We start from the raw sequence: 15357 nt of genomic DNA, 5'->3' as shown, positions 1-15357 counted from the left end.
CTGTGTCTACACACATATACACACTCATTAGGGAACAACTTCTGAGAGTAAAAACTCAATAGCTCTCATGATTTGGGTCTGATCCTGAAAGATACTGAGAACCCCTAACTTCAACAGAAGTTCGGGGCAGGCACTTCACCAAGGAGAGACTTAGAACCTCCCAGGATCTGGCCCTATATTTGTATATCAGTGTAGCTTTTAAAATGAAAACTCAGAGCTCAATCCAAACTTCTGATGAGCTAGAACACGAGTATGTATTTTGTAAACCTGCCCCATTGTGCTTGTGTACACAGCACAGCAGCCGATTTTCCATGATACACTGGTGATCTTACATTTGCATAACAGAAGGAGGACTGTGCCCTTACAGACCTGTTATAAATTGTAAAAAAACGTTTCTACACCAACCCAAAACTGACAGGCCATAGAGTACAAAATGCAGTCTCCCAACAAATCAATACTCAGTCTACAAACACTAAAACATGCTTGTACTTTGAATAATACAAAATTCCATGTATAGTATGCACATGCTATTTCAAATTTCATACTTGTGGAATTTTAAGTGCAGACTTATAAAAACAAGAACCATCAAAACATGTTAGTAACAGAGCAGAGACAAAATGGCAAAGTTCAAAAAGCTGTAATTTTAATCATTTAGTGTCAAAATCATTGATCACTTTTTATTAACATGCATGGGAATGGTGCAGACAGCACATTATATGCATCAAAATATGTGCACATTAAAGAGTTAACCAAAGGCATTTCAAATTAAGACATACATTAAATCAAAGCAGGTACAATGTTCTTAAAACCAAAGGAATCATTTTAAAGACCTGAGGTTATCCTACCACCAACAAATCTTATACATACCTGTATGTACCCCTCCAATAAAAATATATTTGTTCAAAATAAATTGTCTATAATAGGTCTGCTATTCTGCTACTGAATGGCAAGGTACAGAATACACTAATTCCCTGTCCCAGACACATGCATGCACATACATTAAATCTAAGTTCAGAAGCATTTGCCAAACAAAGAATATCCACAGCAAGAGAGAGAGAGGAAAAAAAAAAAAGGAACTCACCCACTATACTCACTCACACAATTCCCCATTAAAGGAAATTCTCTCAGGGCCTTCTTGAGTCTTTTAATCATGTCTTGAAACTCTGGTGAGCCATTGATTCCACAGTGTTCTGGTGTGCTACAAGTTGTGCAAGCTGTGAGCAACAAGGCTGAACTCTGCACACAGTGATATCACCTACTGCACCTTGATGTTTACTTTAGGGGGTTGGCCTGATGGATGTGCTAGTATACTTTAAGGAATGTTCTATTACCAAAGTTATAGCCCAGCCTTCTTAACTCTCTCACTGCTATAACACATGAAATATAGTTTAAGATCTACTGGAACACTATTTTATTCTGCCAAGTACCACATTAAATAGTCAAGTAAGAATAGTTTCAACTGTAGCAAACACCAAATGTACTGTAAGCCTTTAAAGAGCTCAAACTGACCTAACTTTAAAAGTATGTGAAAAATTTTAATCTGCATTCAAAGTGATATTAATATCTAAAAAGAATAAATGAATTATTTGAAAACGGCAGCAATGAGATGTTGCATTGTGATACCTGGGATCAAGCACCTCTCTTTTTATGGGAGAAAGGGAGAGATTCTGAGCGATCAAACTAAGACACCCTAATACACTCAACCAGTTGTTTAATGAAAGGTCAACTCTTACTCATCACCCACAAAAGACAGAAGAGAAAAATGAAAAGAATTCCTGACTACTAATTAACACATAAGGATCACTCGGAACCTGTAAATATTTTTGCCTTATCTGATCATTTAAAACTTTTAAATATGTATTGTTAGCTTTCTGGAAAAACATAACACCTATAAAAATTACCATAACCTAGTTGAGTGTGCTCTGATATCCCCTAGTGGCTGATACCTGCAAGATCATAATCTCGTATACATGAGATGGACTGAGGCCCCGGTCTTCTACTGATGAATTGCAAAAATTCCAAGGAATGTACAGATATGTTTGGTTCTATACAGACCTCTGGATTTCTAAGGTATGAAGCCTGAACTCCCTGAATATGAATAAAGTTTGAGGAAAAGTACAGGCAAGTTAATGGCCTGACTGAGATGGAAATCAGACATCACGTTAGACAGGAACTTACAATCAGGATGAAGGATCACCTTATCTTCATGAAACAGTGTAGGGAGGATCAACAACCAGGTTTGTATCTGAGTAACTTTATGGGTTTATATTATGAGAATAAGAAAACAAACTGACATGCTAGATCAGGGGTTGGCAACCTATGGTACGCGTGCCGAAGGCGGCACACGAGCTGTTTTTCAGTGGCCGGGGGGCTCTGCATTTTAATTTAATTTTAAATGAAGCTTCTTAAACATTTTAAAAACCTTATTTACTTTACATACAACAATAGTTTAGTTATATATTATAGACTTATAGAAAGAGACCTTCTAAAAACGTTAAAATGTACTACTGGCATGAGAAACCTTAAATTAGAGTGAATAAATGAAGACTCGGCACACCACTTCTGAAAGGTTGCCAACACCTGTGCTAGATCAAACCAGTAGCTCCTGTAGTTCAGTTTGCTGTCTCTGACATGAGTCAGGAACAGATGCTTCAGTGGAAGGTGAAAGAACTCCACAGTTGACAATTTGAAACTGCCAACCCATAAAGGAAGTTTCTTCCTAGCTCCTGACAGTTAGAGGTTGACTTATTCTCTAAAGCATATGGGTTTAAATCCCTTCTATTTTTTAAATCCTATATAATACAATTTTCTCATTATCCATATAATAAGTCTAATCCTTTTATAAATTTTACTAAACTCTTGACCTCAATGATATCCAGTGGCAATGAGTTCCACAGTTTAATCACACCCTGGCAAAAGGTATTTCTTTTTATCAATATTTTTGTACATTTGCCGCCTTTCAATTTAATTGAATGTCTCTTGTTCTTATATTTTGAGAAAATACATACAGGAGTGCTGGATTTACCATCTGTACACCATTCCCTTTCATATAATTATATTATGTCCCTTCTTATTCGTCTCCTCTCTAATCAGTCTCATTCTCTTGCGGACTGTCTCTGAACACACATTATTTCTGCTATATCCTTTTTGAGACAGGATGACCAGAAATGAATACATGCCTACAACAATACTGCACACAGAAATGAATACTGTATTCAAGGAGAGTGCATATCATTGATTTTTGCAATGACACTGAGGAATACTGCTTTCACAGAGAGATGGTAGAGAGAAGATTCTGACAAAGGTTCAAAAAAGATTAACATACTATAATGTAAGTAGCTTGTGCCCCAGAGGGAATATAGAGAACAACCCTTTCATAAACTTGGTTACAGCAGGGTGAACGAAAACTGTTGATCCACCCTTCAAAGGGTAGAAAGTCAAGGTGACAGCCAGGTAGACTTTGACTGAACTCTGACACTGTTCATTGTTCCAAGTGGAGTAAACAGTCCAAGATGAAAGTGATGGAGGATCATCTCAGGTCCATTATCTTTTGAGCTACCTAAATGTAGAATCTCTCCCACTTCACTAAATAGGTTTCCGTAGCTGAGGACTTCCTGCTTTCCAGGAGGATCTTTTGGACTTTGGCAGAACATTCTTGATTTAGTTTTCTAGCAGTCCAGAAGATAAGCTGTCAGCCTGAAAGAATATGAATTCAGGTAGAGAACCTCATCCCAATCCTGAGACAAGAGAGCAAGTAAATTGGGAAGATGGATTTGCAGCTTTTATATTAATTCTAGATGGCCCCAAGTTGGGACTTTCAACAGTACTCTGATTCCTTCTTGTACAATTTTCCAGATGGTATTCACGATCAACAGGATTTGAGAGAATGAGTAACTCCTGGCCCCAATCCAGGAGAATGGCATCTAGCAAGTGTTGGTCCTGCCTGCCTTTGGAGATCCAGAGATATTTAATATTGTCTCTGGTGGAAAAGTGATTAGCTAGGGCTTTGCCCCATTTACAGAAACGTTAATGCAGGATTGAGTCCTTAGGGGATTGTTCTTGCAACTGATTGTATTTTGCCTTTAAAAACCTGCTAAGACATTTTCTTTTCCCAGGAGATAAAAGGCAATTACAATGAACTGATGGCAGGTGCTCCCCTCCTAGATCAAGACAGTCATAGAATCATAGAATATCAGGGTTGGAAGGGACCTCAGGAGGTCATCTAGTCTAACCCCCTGCTCAAAGCAGGACCAATTCCCAACTAAATCATCCCAGCCAGGGCTTTGTCAAGCCGGGCCTTAAAAACCTCCAAGGAAGGAGATTCCACCACCTCCCTAGGTAAAGCATTCCAGTGCTTCACCACCCTCCTAGTGAAATAGTGTTTCCTAATATCCAACCTAGACCTCCCCCACTGCAACTCGAGACCATTGCTCCTTGTTCTGTCATCTGCCACCACTGAGAACAGCCGAGCTCCATCCTCTTTGGAACCCCCCCTCAGGTAATTGAAAGCAGCTATCAAATCCCCCCTCATTCTTCTCTTCTGGAGACTATTCTATGGCAGGTGCTCCCCTCCTAGATCAAGACAGTCTGCTATTATAGCTGGCAATATCAGGCTTTCTTTGGTGTTTGGCCCCCAAGAGAGCTGGCATGGGCGCTGAAAAACTGTTTTATTTTTTTAACACAAAATACTGACTAATTATATACATAAAAATAGTATCCACAGACCGAAGAGAATGGACCAAAAAGACAAGGGGAGCACTGAGGACACTGAGTGTTTTCAGAGTTTGTTGCATCTTCTACACTTCAGGAAAGAACTGAAGGGTGGCTGGGGCCTATTTACACTGTTGGAACCCTGCACAAGGGGTAGGGGAGTTTGTAAAGACACTGATCCCAGTAGACAGTTTTCCAAAAGATTTCAAGCTCACATTCCAAGGGCGAGTTAATCCCAAGAACAGGAATCTATGTGGGCAGTTCTCAAAGGCAAACTCTCTGTGCAATGTGTGAACATGATATCATTATAAAATCCTAAGGATAGCAAGGCATTTCTAAAAGTCTTGACATCTGTAATCTCTCACAGTTATGGAACCTAATATTAAAATCTCCAGAATTTATAACTGGATTCCTGATGTATTGTATAACTTTACAGTGGAGTGTCAGACATTACTGTTAAATTCAGAAAGCATTACAAACATTTATATGGACATATATAAACATTTCATTTCTTCAAGCAGTAAGATCCATAGATCCTATAATGGGCTTGAGGCCTGTTTGCATCTTGATGAAACTCAGACCTGTCAATCACTGGCACAGCTTATGACCTTACTGATGAAGAGATGACATAACTTACAGTATGGAAGTTGGGGAGCCTTGTAGGTTTCTTCTTAAGAAATATGTCTCAATCCAAGAGACAATGCTGCATGAGTGCAGAAGACGATGAGTTCTTTAGCTTGTATGCCTCAGATATTCATAATCTGATCCACCTAGATATCAGAGGCTTTGAAGTCTTTTTGTTCCTTACAGCTAGGCGACAAGACAAAATTATGAACTCTATCTTCTGAATACTTCAGTTTTGTGTAGATATATTTTTATTATTGTGCAGACATCAAAGCTGTTCCACAGCTTTCCCGTTGGACACAGTGGCTTGGGACAGAAAGCTTGCAGTACTGTCTCCTTTGAGACTTTAGGGATGAAAGATTGCTTTGTCCTGAGAACCACTATCTCAACATGAAAACAGAGTACTGGGGTTCTGTGGACAGAACTCTTCATTCCAATGCCCATCAGGCTGACGTAATTGCTATTAAAAAAACCAATTGTTAGAGAGGGAATACCTCCTTTATAAGTTCAGAAGAATATCTTATGGGGACATTTAGCAACAGGTTGACATCCAGTGATGGGGCTACCTTGTGTAGTTGTGGAGAATGGATCAGAAAAAGTATCAGTGTCTAGTGATAAGTGATAATTATTTGGACCTTTCCCATATGTTGGATATAACTGATGTGCGTACCAGTAGGGCCTCATTTCTAAGCCAGTGACTGACATCTCTATATTCTTCCCTCAAAACCACACGAGGCTAAAGGTTTTGGACCTTAGTACTCTGGAAAATATCTTTACCAAGACTGATCTTGTTGTAATCAACTCCTCTAGGAAGAAGTTCATTGAATGAGCTGTGATAAATAACAAAAGAAAATTTTCAGAGTAGCAGCCGTGTTAGTCTGTATCCGCAAAAAGAACAGGAGTACTTGTGGCACCTCTCCCCGCTGTAAAATTCACATCAGCTGTGACATTCAGCCATATAGCCTAACCTAAACTGAGGACAACGAGACTTAATCCTTCTATTAAAATACTCTACATCAGTAAAAACAAAAAGCTTTGTAAATCATACCAAGAGGCAGCACAGGGGTTCACAACATAATCCAGACAGCAAGGGCTGAGAACTACTCACATTGATCTCTAGTGTTCCTTCTTGAGGCCAATCCAAGAAACAGTATTGACTTGCTCTACAGAGAAGCTAGCCCTTCTCTGAAGCAGAGGGTATATCTATGCTGCATCTGGGAGTGAGCCTCCCAGCCCGGGCACAGAGACTCGCACTAGCAGGGCTTAAGCTAACACGCTCAAAATAGCTGTGTGGGCCTTGCAGCTGCATCAGAAACTCAGGCTAGCTACTTGAGCTCAAGCCTAGAGTCTCAATGTCCACACAGCTATTTTTAGTGCTAGCTCGAGCCCCACTAGCCTGAGTCTGTTTACCTGGGCTGGGATGCTAGCTCCCAGCTGCAATGTACATATCCTCAGAGGGTTGCTGTGATAGAGGGCTTTTGAGGAAGGAGTGAGTGTGAGGAATGGTGGAGGAGGTATCCCACAATCCTCTGGAATAAAGATGATCTTTGCTCTAGATTCCATATTTTCTCTCTCCCCTTGAAACTATCTCTAGTCATCTTCCATTCTGCACAGACATAACACAAAGCCTTAAATGCAATTTCCTGCAAGAGAATCACTCAAATTTCCACGGGTGAGCAGGATTAACTGCTGCACCACCAAACACAATAAATTTTATTTACAAATATTTGGTAAAACTTAGTTAGTATGATTTTTTTTTTAAAGAAAAATAAAATATATATATAAAAAAACCACAGTAGGAAAGGTTATATCCTGTCTCAATTTGAAACCTTTACTGGAAAGACTTTTCTATCCTTAGGGGGGGAAAAGTTAATTTTGGTTTTCAGAAAAACCCTCTACTGAGATGCCAATTTCATATTTGCCAGCATCTTTCTAACTACTATGCATGCCAAAGAAAAACAAGACCATCACATGGATAAAACACTTGAGGGCCCGATTACAGACTCAAATGCATTCAGTTTCAAACATTTATTCCTCATTTCAAGAGATGAATATTCTGCAAGTGGTGTTCTGGGTGATGAACTGACCTTTCCAGCAATATCATAACCACAACACAGTGCTAAAGGAATTTAAAGTTATCAGTCTCTACCACCTTCATAATCCACTATGGGATAAAAAAAAAAAGTTCAGTTTCTCCTGTTGATATGCCTTCAGGACCCCCCACCAATCTGACATTTCTTAATCCTATCTTATTTTTCAGGTCATCAATTTGATCTCTCAGTGAGCTTTACAGTTGTTGGCATTCTCAGTTAGAAAAGTGTCATGTTCATTGATCTTTATCTTCATGTCTTCAATTTTTCTCTAAGCCTGCTGCAGTCGTTAACTGAAGATTTTGAACTTCCTTTCCATTCCACACATTTTAGCCTGAATTAGCATTAACCTTTAACTAACATCTGATGAGTTAATACAAAGCAAGTGTAGCATCACTTGGTAAATCAAATATACTTCCTATTGGTGCAAAACTGCAAGCAGCCAGGCCTGGTTCACAAATACTGTAAAAATAGACAAATCAAAATCCTTGAACTGTATTGGCTTAATTTTTGGTATTGAAAAGGACTCTCTCTCTCTCTCTTTCCTTTCCCCCTCCTTAACACAATCAAAATCAAGTAAAAACAATTACCTTAAGACACCAAAATGCATCAAAGGCAATAAAAATAAATTACAGAAAGCCAAATGCCACAAAAAGCTACCAAATCTTATTCTGCCCATAAAACTCCCAATGTTTCATTCTTTTCTTTTTTTAAATATTCTCAGAAAGATCACAATGGAGTTAGTACTTTTTATAAAATAGAATTAATAGCAAATAAAATATAATTACCCTTGGAGAATTCTGAGCTATGATTTCACACTATCACCACAGCTTGGTGGGGAAAAAATAAAGAAACATTCTCTAAAAGGGGGTGGAAAACAGGAAAGAGAAAGACTAACTATTGCAAACAGTAACAGTACAAACATACTCTAGGCAGGTGTGGTAAAACAAAGCAACAGCACCATCCCTAGGGTAGTTGAAGACGCTTTGTTTTCAGCCGGGTGCTATACTGCATACAAGTGTGGTGATACTTCCTAGTATCATAACACCCACTTTATACCCCTAACTTTAATCAGAAACATTGTAACAAAAACTTGAGCTTTCCAACTATGAAAAAATATCAAAAACAGACAATAAATAAATCCTCATTGCACCAGTTTTAATAAAGGTGTGATTTTAAACTCATGCAAAAGGGTGAGTTTGACACTCCTATGGGCAGTTTAAAACACGCTGATTTCACTTTAGGTTAAATTGATCAGTTTAAGATAAACTGAAATAAGAGTGTCCACACATAGATTTCCATAATTTTAAATCAGTTAAAAAACCATTTAAAGTAAAATCAGTGCATTTTTCTTGTATAGACAAGAATACGGAGAACAAATAGGGTGAGGGAACTTTAGGACCTGACCTTGTTTTTGGTGAGGGTCAGACATTACATTGAAAGGAACAAGTCTATGATTTTATAATTTTCTATCTGGCAGGGTACAACTAAAAGAATAAATAGGTACAAAAGTTTTAAAATATCTTTTGAGTTAATATACTGGTAGCCTGCTTTCACTAAGGCTTGGTCTACACTACCACTTACCTTGAGCGCTGTAAGTTACAGCGACCTAAGCACTGGTGTGGACAGCGCTATGTCGGCAGAAGGACTTTTCCCACTGACATAGCTACTGTCTCTTGCAGAGGTGGATTTACTATCCTGACGGGACAGCTCCCTCCCGTCAGCATAATAAAATACATGCTAATAAAACTTGTGCAATGACATGGACTATCAATATGGGGTGCTACAGCTGGAGACGTGTTTCTTTCCTCTGGAGGGGCACATGACAGACAGATAGATAGTCAGTACACTTTCTACTTCTCCATTAAATATTTACCCTCCACTTCTACACCAGAGTTCTTTAGTCTTCTATAGCATAGAAATACCATGTTAATCTAAAAATTCAGGGCCATGTGTATTTGATTCAGTAGAACAAGATCAACCTATCGAAGACAGTTCAAAATACTGGATGCTGTTAATATGAAGAAAGGTGCTAATGAAAACGACTATCCAGTAAAATGTTAAGACTGTAAAAACATTACACATGCACATATAAAGTTCTATATAAAGCCCTTAAATTACTTCCCATTTCTGCAAAATGTACAGTATATTCTACAACACTGAATGAGTGAGTTAAAAAGACATATGCTGTTAGCAGCAGTTTACCTGAGGATCTTCTTGGGAATCTGAGATGGTGAAGAATGACTCTTAATTTTCTGTTCAGAATCCTCTGCCAACATCTCTTCCATTTCTGCTTTGTCCTTTGCCACTGTATCTTCATTTGGAAACTCCACTCCAGCCTTGTTCTGGGCGGTGTTTGGTTCAGCCTGTGCTGGTTCACATCTATACATGAAAACAATGGATGGCTTCTCACTGGAGTCTGTTTTTGATTCACTGAACCAATGGTGGCGTTGAACTGGAGGAGGGGGCAGCATATGTATAACAGTTCCATCAAGACCCACTAGTTTCCCTTTTTCTCTTTCCTTCTCTTTGTCTTCCTCATCATCAGTCTTTCTGCGGCGGAAGAAGCTCTTAAATGATATCCAGCGCTTGGGTTTTGCATCAGCAGCTCGTCTACCTTCTGAATGCAGTATTGACTCTGCCTCTGTTGATCTAATGGGACTGGTTGGTTTGCTCCAGTTGCTGAAATGTCTTTGCAACAGATTACTTGCATGATAGGGTGAAGAAGTGGAACGTGGAGGGGGAAATGGAGGTGCTTGCTCTATTTTGGGACTTGTGGTATTATGGGTGCCTGTTACTGGCTTCGACGAATGGGTGGTAAGTGGCTTTGAAAGTGTATCCTTCTGCATTTTAGTGGTAGTGCTTTCTGTGGCACTGGATACTTCAGTATCATTGATAGGTTGTGCAGTAAAGAGAGATTTGGGTCGTACCAGGCTGCTTTTAGTGGTATCTGCATCAGGTGGTAGGGAATATAATTCTTCCACACTGCAAGATTTGGGTCCTGAGTGAGGTGTTTCTGGAGGAGACTGTGGGGGCTGGATAGAAGCCACAATCTGAGAAAGCACTGTGTTTGCATTTTCCCTATTGCTGCTGCCACCAGAAGTCTCCTGTGCTCCTTCCATTTTGGCTGCAGGCTCTTGACTTGTCTTCTGAACTTTTGTTGGGGAGCTATGGTCAAAACTATGACTTCTTTGTGGTGACGTCTGACCTTTGCTGAGACAACTATTGTACTCTTGAACTTTCTGAGCCACAGAACCCAGTTTACACTCTGTGCTATTAGTTACCCCCTTGGGTTGGGTAAATTCAGTGGGTTTGCTGGGTATATTTTCAGAGATTTTGCTTTCTGTTTCTATTTCTTCATATGTGTGGCTTATTACACTTGTAGTTTTATCTTTGATGGATAGCTCTCCACTGGTCCCTAGAAAACTTTTATAGATGGCTAAATTATCATACGCATTTGGATTGATTACAATAGGAACTTTGATAGCATTCTTTGAACTCCTAGCATATGTAGGTTCATCATGAATGATAATTGGGAAAGGTGGCATGCCAGCATTGTTGTAACTATTAAATTTTATCTCAGACAAATTGGGTGACTTCACTGGGATGGTTTTTGAAGAAATATTTGTGGCTGTAGGTGAAGTAGGAGCAGATTTGTGGCTGCTTTTCCTTGGAGGGACTGAAGGTCCTGAGCTATTAGCAATTAATTCCACCTTAGGTATCTTCTGTCGTGGGCTAGTACTAGAGGTCCATACTTCTTGGTATCTAACTGCACTGGATTTTTTTAGATTGGCATTTACTCGCCCAGATGATGCAGTATTAGATATAATCGGTGCACCTGGAGTTCCTGGTGAATTTGGGTTAGATGGCGTACTTTTGGTTTCTGAGCTTTCAGTCTGACCATCCATACACTCATTGGTCATGGCTGCTGACACATCTACTATAGTATAAGGCTTGCACACTGGTTGTTCCATATTTACCACTCTGTAAGGTTTGGCTTGATCTTCCATTGGTACCAAGTTTATAGTCACTGCTTGACCAGTAACATCTGTAGCACTTTTGCTTTCTTGATTATCACTTTGTACCGCAATCTTGCCATCCTTCTCTTCCAATCTAAGTGCAAGAACTGCCTTGTGAGTCTCTAGAATGTTTGCAGTGTTTCTGGAAGTTTTTGGTATGTCTTTCACTTGCTGCTTATCACAAAGACTCTCATAATCTGGTTCAATCAACTTGATCTCCTTAGGGGTACTGGGAGATAACCCTCCATTGCAGAGTTTTTGAGATGAGCTACTGATTGTTCCAGAGCGAGACTCTTCAGTCAAAGAAGAATCAGGAGATGTGGAATCAGATGATACCATACTCTGCATGCTTTCTTGCCCATAAAGCATCACAGTTTCTTCTCCATAACCATTTAAAATTTCATCATAGCTATCATCATAGTCTACAGCACAGATCCTCTGTAGAGACTTGTTCCTTAAAGGCACAGTGTTCCATTTTTTGTCAACACAAAACCGGACAGGAGACAGGGTGTTAGCTCTAAAGTTAGCAAAGCGAGGTTGGCCCCGCATGCGAATTTCCATTGCTAGCAGCTCTTCATCACTTTCATCCCAACTCTCATGCTCTTCCTGCATGCTGCCAAAAAACATATCATCCTCACTCTCATCTCCACTGGAGAATTCTGGGTAACAGAAACGCCCACCTTCATTACTTATTACTTCAGTGCTTCCACTCAGAATAACATGCTTACTATGTGAATCTTTCATTCCACCCATCATGCAGCTTGGAGGGATCTGTCTTTCTAATGATCTTTTATAGCAATTATTTATTCTTCCCAAGAACGTGTCCCTTGAGTTCATTTCATTTCCTGTTAGCCGAGGTGTGGTATCCAAACCCGCAATTTCCTTCAACACTTCTGTCAGTCCATTATTATTGTTATTTGGTATCTTACCTGCACTATCATTGTTGCCATAAGGCCTATGAACATGGCTATAACCTTCAATTTCATCTTCATTATTATTGTTCAGTGGCTTTTTGTTTAAGACAGTCTTGTTTCGGTTCCACCCTATAATTACTGGCTTGTTCTCACAATGATCGGGTGTGCTGATCTCACCACTGACACTCTGCCCATCTACCACCATCATGGTGGGTTTCACAGCTATAGTGGGTTTCTTTGCTACAGGGGGTCGGAAATTTCCTGTACTTCTACCACGGTGGTTGTTGCTGTGGTTTGCATTGGTTTTCAGATTACCATGCGAGAGGGAAGTCTTTTCAGAGGCTGGGGGCAGTTGGTGCAAGCTTTTGGGTTTGAAGCAGTTTTTACATTCACCAGGTTTCCAGACGTGTTCAGTGAAGGTGTTGCAAGCAGACATTTTCCCAGAGCTTTGCACCTGATGTTCCACTGTTCAGTGCATGGTAAGAACTTCATCCATTCGTTTTCACTCTGCTCATTTATTCTGGCTATGCTTTCAAATAGTGATCTTTCTAAAAAATGAAAGACAGAAAACAAAAGATAAGAATGGGGAAAAACAACAACATTCAGTGACAGTGAATGATTGTGTTTATACTCATATTCTGACTGTTTCTCCTTTTACAACACTTACTCATGGGGGAATAATGTGCCGCTGTGCAATGCAGAATTTACGGAGAATTAATGTTCTGCGCAGAATTTCATTTCTTCCCGCAGAATTGGTGCTGCACAGCTGCTGGCTGCCAGTAGGGGCTACTGGTCCTGGCAGAGCCCGGCTCCCCAGCTCGTAAATAGAGGACACTGTTGGAGGGAGGGGAGGGGGAACTGGAGGGTTCCCGGCAACTGTGGTTCCCGGCATACCCTGAAGGAGGTGGCATGTGGGCCGTGGCCTCACAGTGAGCAGACCGCCTCCGGCAGAGATGGAGGCCCTGTGCAGTGTCAGCCCTGCACCACCCAACACTGAAATCACCACAGGAAACTCCATACAAGCCCGGTCTAACAAGCATCAGGCTGTTTCTCCCTATGGATCCCCAGGCTCTGGGAGGAGAGAATGCAGGTGTCTGGGATGGGGGGGGGGCCCGTGGCTGTGCTCTGGGGTTTGTGTGGAGGTGTCTGGCCCCGTGGCTGGGCTTTGGGGAAGAGGGGGTACAGGTGTCTGGGCTAGGGGGTGCCCCACACAGACCCCCTCCAGCACTCCCCAACTGGACCCCCTTCCAACTCCCCATCCCCCTGGCATTGTCCTCTATTTGGGAGCCTCTATATGGTAATCCTATGGGGGCAAGACAAAACCCCAAGAATCAACAAAAGACAGGAGTGACAGAGTTTTCCCCCCAAGATGTGCCCAGCTGGCATGTGACACACCCAGACTGAGGTGCCCAACAAAAACATAACAGAGAAACAGGAACTGGGTTGTCATACAGGTTCCTTTAACGTTCTGCTCCTGGGGGAATCTTTTTTGTTGTCAGTACTGTTACAGACATTTTTTCTGAGAGGTATTTTGAAATAAATTACCCAAATAATTGAAACTGGCGTGATTAGATTGTATTATTTTCACAAATAAAATATACAGAATTTTAAAATATTGTGCGCAGAATTTTTATTTGTGTAGCACAGAATTCCTCCAGGAGTAAACACTCTTAGCAATGATTTAAAAGAATCAAGTAGTCTCTATCTGACAACTTATAGCTCTTTACTGACTTCAACAAAACCAAATATCTGAAATGCAAAACAATTACATATAGATAGGGCCCTACCAAATTCACAGCCATGAAAAATGCATCACAGACTGTGAAATCTGGTCTTTTGTGTGCTTTTACCCTATACTATACAGATTTCACAGAGGAGACCAGCGTTCCTCATATTGGGGGTCCTGACCCAAAAAGGAGTTGCAGGGCGGCCACAAGGTTATTTTAGGGGGGTTGCGTTATTGCCACCCTTACTTCTGCACTGCCTTCAGAGCTGGGTGGCCAGAAAGTGGTGGCTGTTGGCCAGGTGCCCAGTTCTGAAGGCCACACCCTGACAGCAGTAGCGCAGAAGTAAAGGTGGCAATACCATACCATGCCATCCTTACTTCTGTGCTGCTGCTGGTGGCGGCTCTGCCTTCAGAGCTGGGCTCCTGCCCAGCAGCCACCGCTCTGCAGCTGCCCAGCTCTAAAGGCAGTGCCCCTGCCAGCAGCAGTGCAGATGTAAAGGTAGCAGTACCACAATCCCCCCTACGATAACCTTGCGACCCCCTCCCACAACTCCTTTTTGGGTCGGGACACCTACAATTACAACACAATGAAATTTCCGATTTAAATAGCTGAAATCATGAAATTTACTATTTTAAAAATTCTGTGACCGTGAAATTGACCAAAATAGAACATGAATTTGGTAGGGCCCTAGATATAGAACTGGTGGGCTGCAAGACAGTGTTTACATTGACCGTCCGCAGGCATGGCTGCCTGCATCTCCCAGTGGCCACGGTTCGCCGTTCCCGGCCAATGGGAGCTGCGGGAAGTGGCGGCCAGCACGTCCCTGAAAAGTGACAACGATTAGGAATATAGTGTTAAATCCCTACTAATTCAGTGCTATTGATCTTCAGATAAAAGATATATGTAGAAAGTCACACGCTTCAGTTTCTTCATGGCATTATCTTTAGTCAACTTAGAACAGAGACAATAAAACTATCTTAAATCATATGCACGATGCAAGGCAATGCTTCTTTTAGTCACTTGTTTGTTTCACTTATATTCTTCCTACCAAATCTGCAATACAAGTAGAAATTTCCATCAGCTTATTGGAAAACTATTTGAGAATGAGTTTGATCAGTTCCTGAAATTACTAGCCCCATGTCAAAAACCAAATATGAACCCACTAAATGTGAGCCTTCAGAATATGTAGGATTTGAGTCTTTCATGAATTGATGTCTCACCAATTTAAAGCCGCCGGGCCAAATTCATCCCAATGTAACTTCAGAGAATCATT

The 15357-nt window shown here is 40.8% G+C and overlaps 1 protein-coding gene across 1 annotated transcript in view; it reads right to left on the bottom strand.

Moving 5' to 3' along the window:
- PEAK1 (pseudopodium enriched atypical kinase 1) overlaps nt 1-12793 on the bottom strand; it is a 46557-nt gene extending 33764 nt beyond the window's left edge. Inside the window, exon 1 of the mRNA XM_065412580.1 lies at nt 9630-12793. Coding sequence (XP_065268652.1) covers nt 9630-12793 — 3164 coding nt within the window. The remainder of the gene's footprint in view (nt 1-9629) is intronic.
- Nucleotides 12794-15357: the final 2564 nt, after the last annotated feature.

The sequence above is a fragment of the Emys orbicularis genome, chromosome 10 (genome assembly GCF_028017835.1).
Source record: "Emys orbicularis isolate rEmyOrb1 chromosome 10, rEmyOrb1.hap1, whole genome shotgun sequence".
Taxonomy (NCBI): Eukaryota; Metazoa; Chordata; order Testudines; family Emydidae; genus Emys; species Emys orbicularis.
Note: the sequence above shows the minus strand (reverse complement) of the source record. Positions and strands in the feature narration are given on the sequence as shown.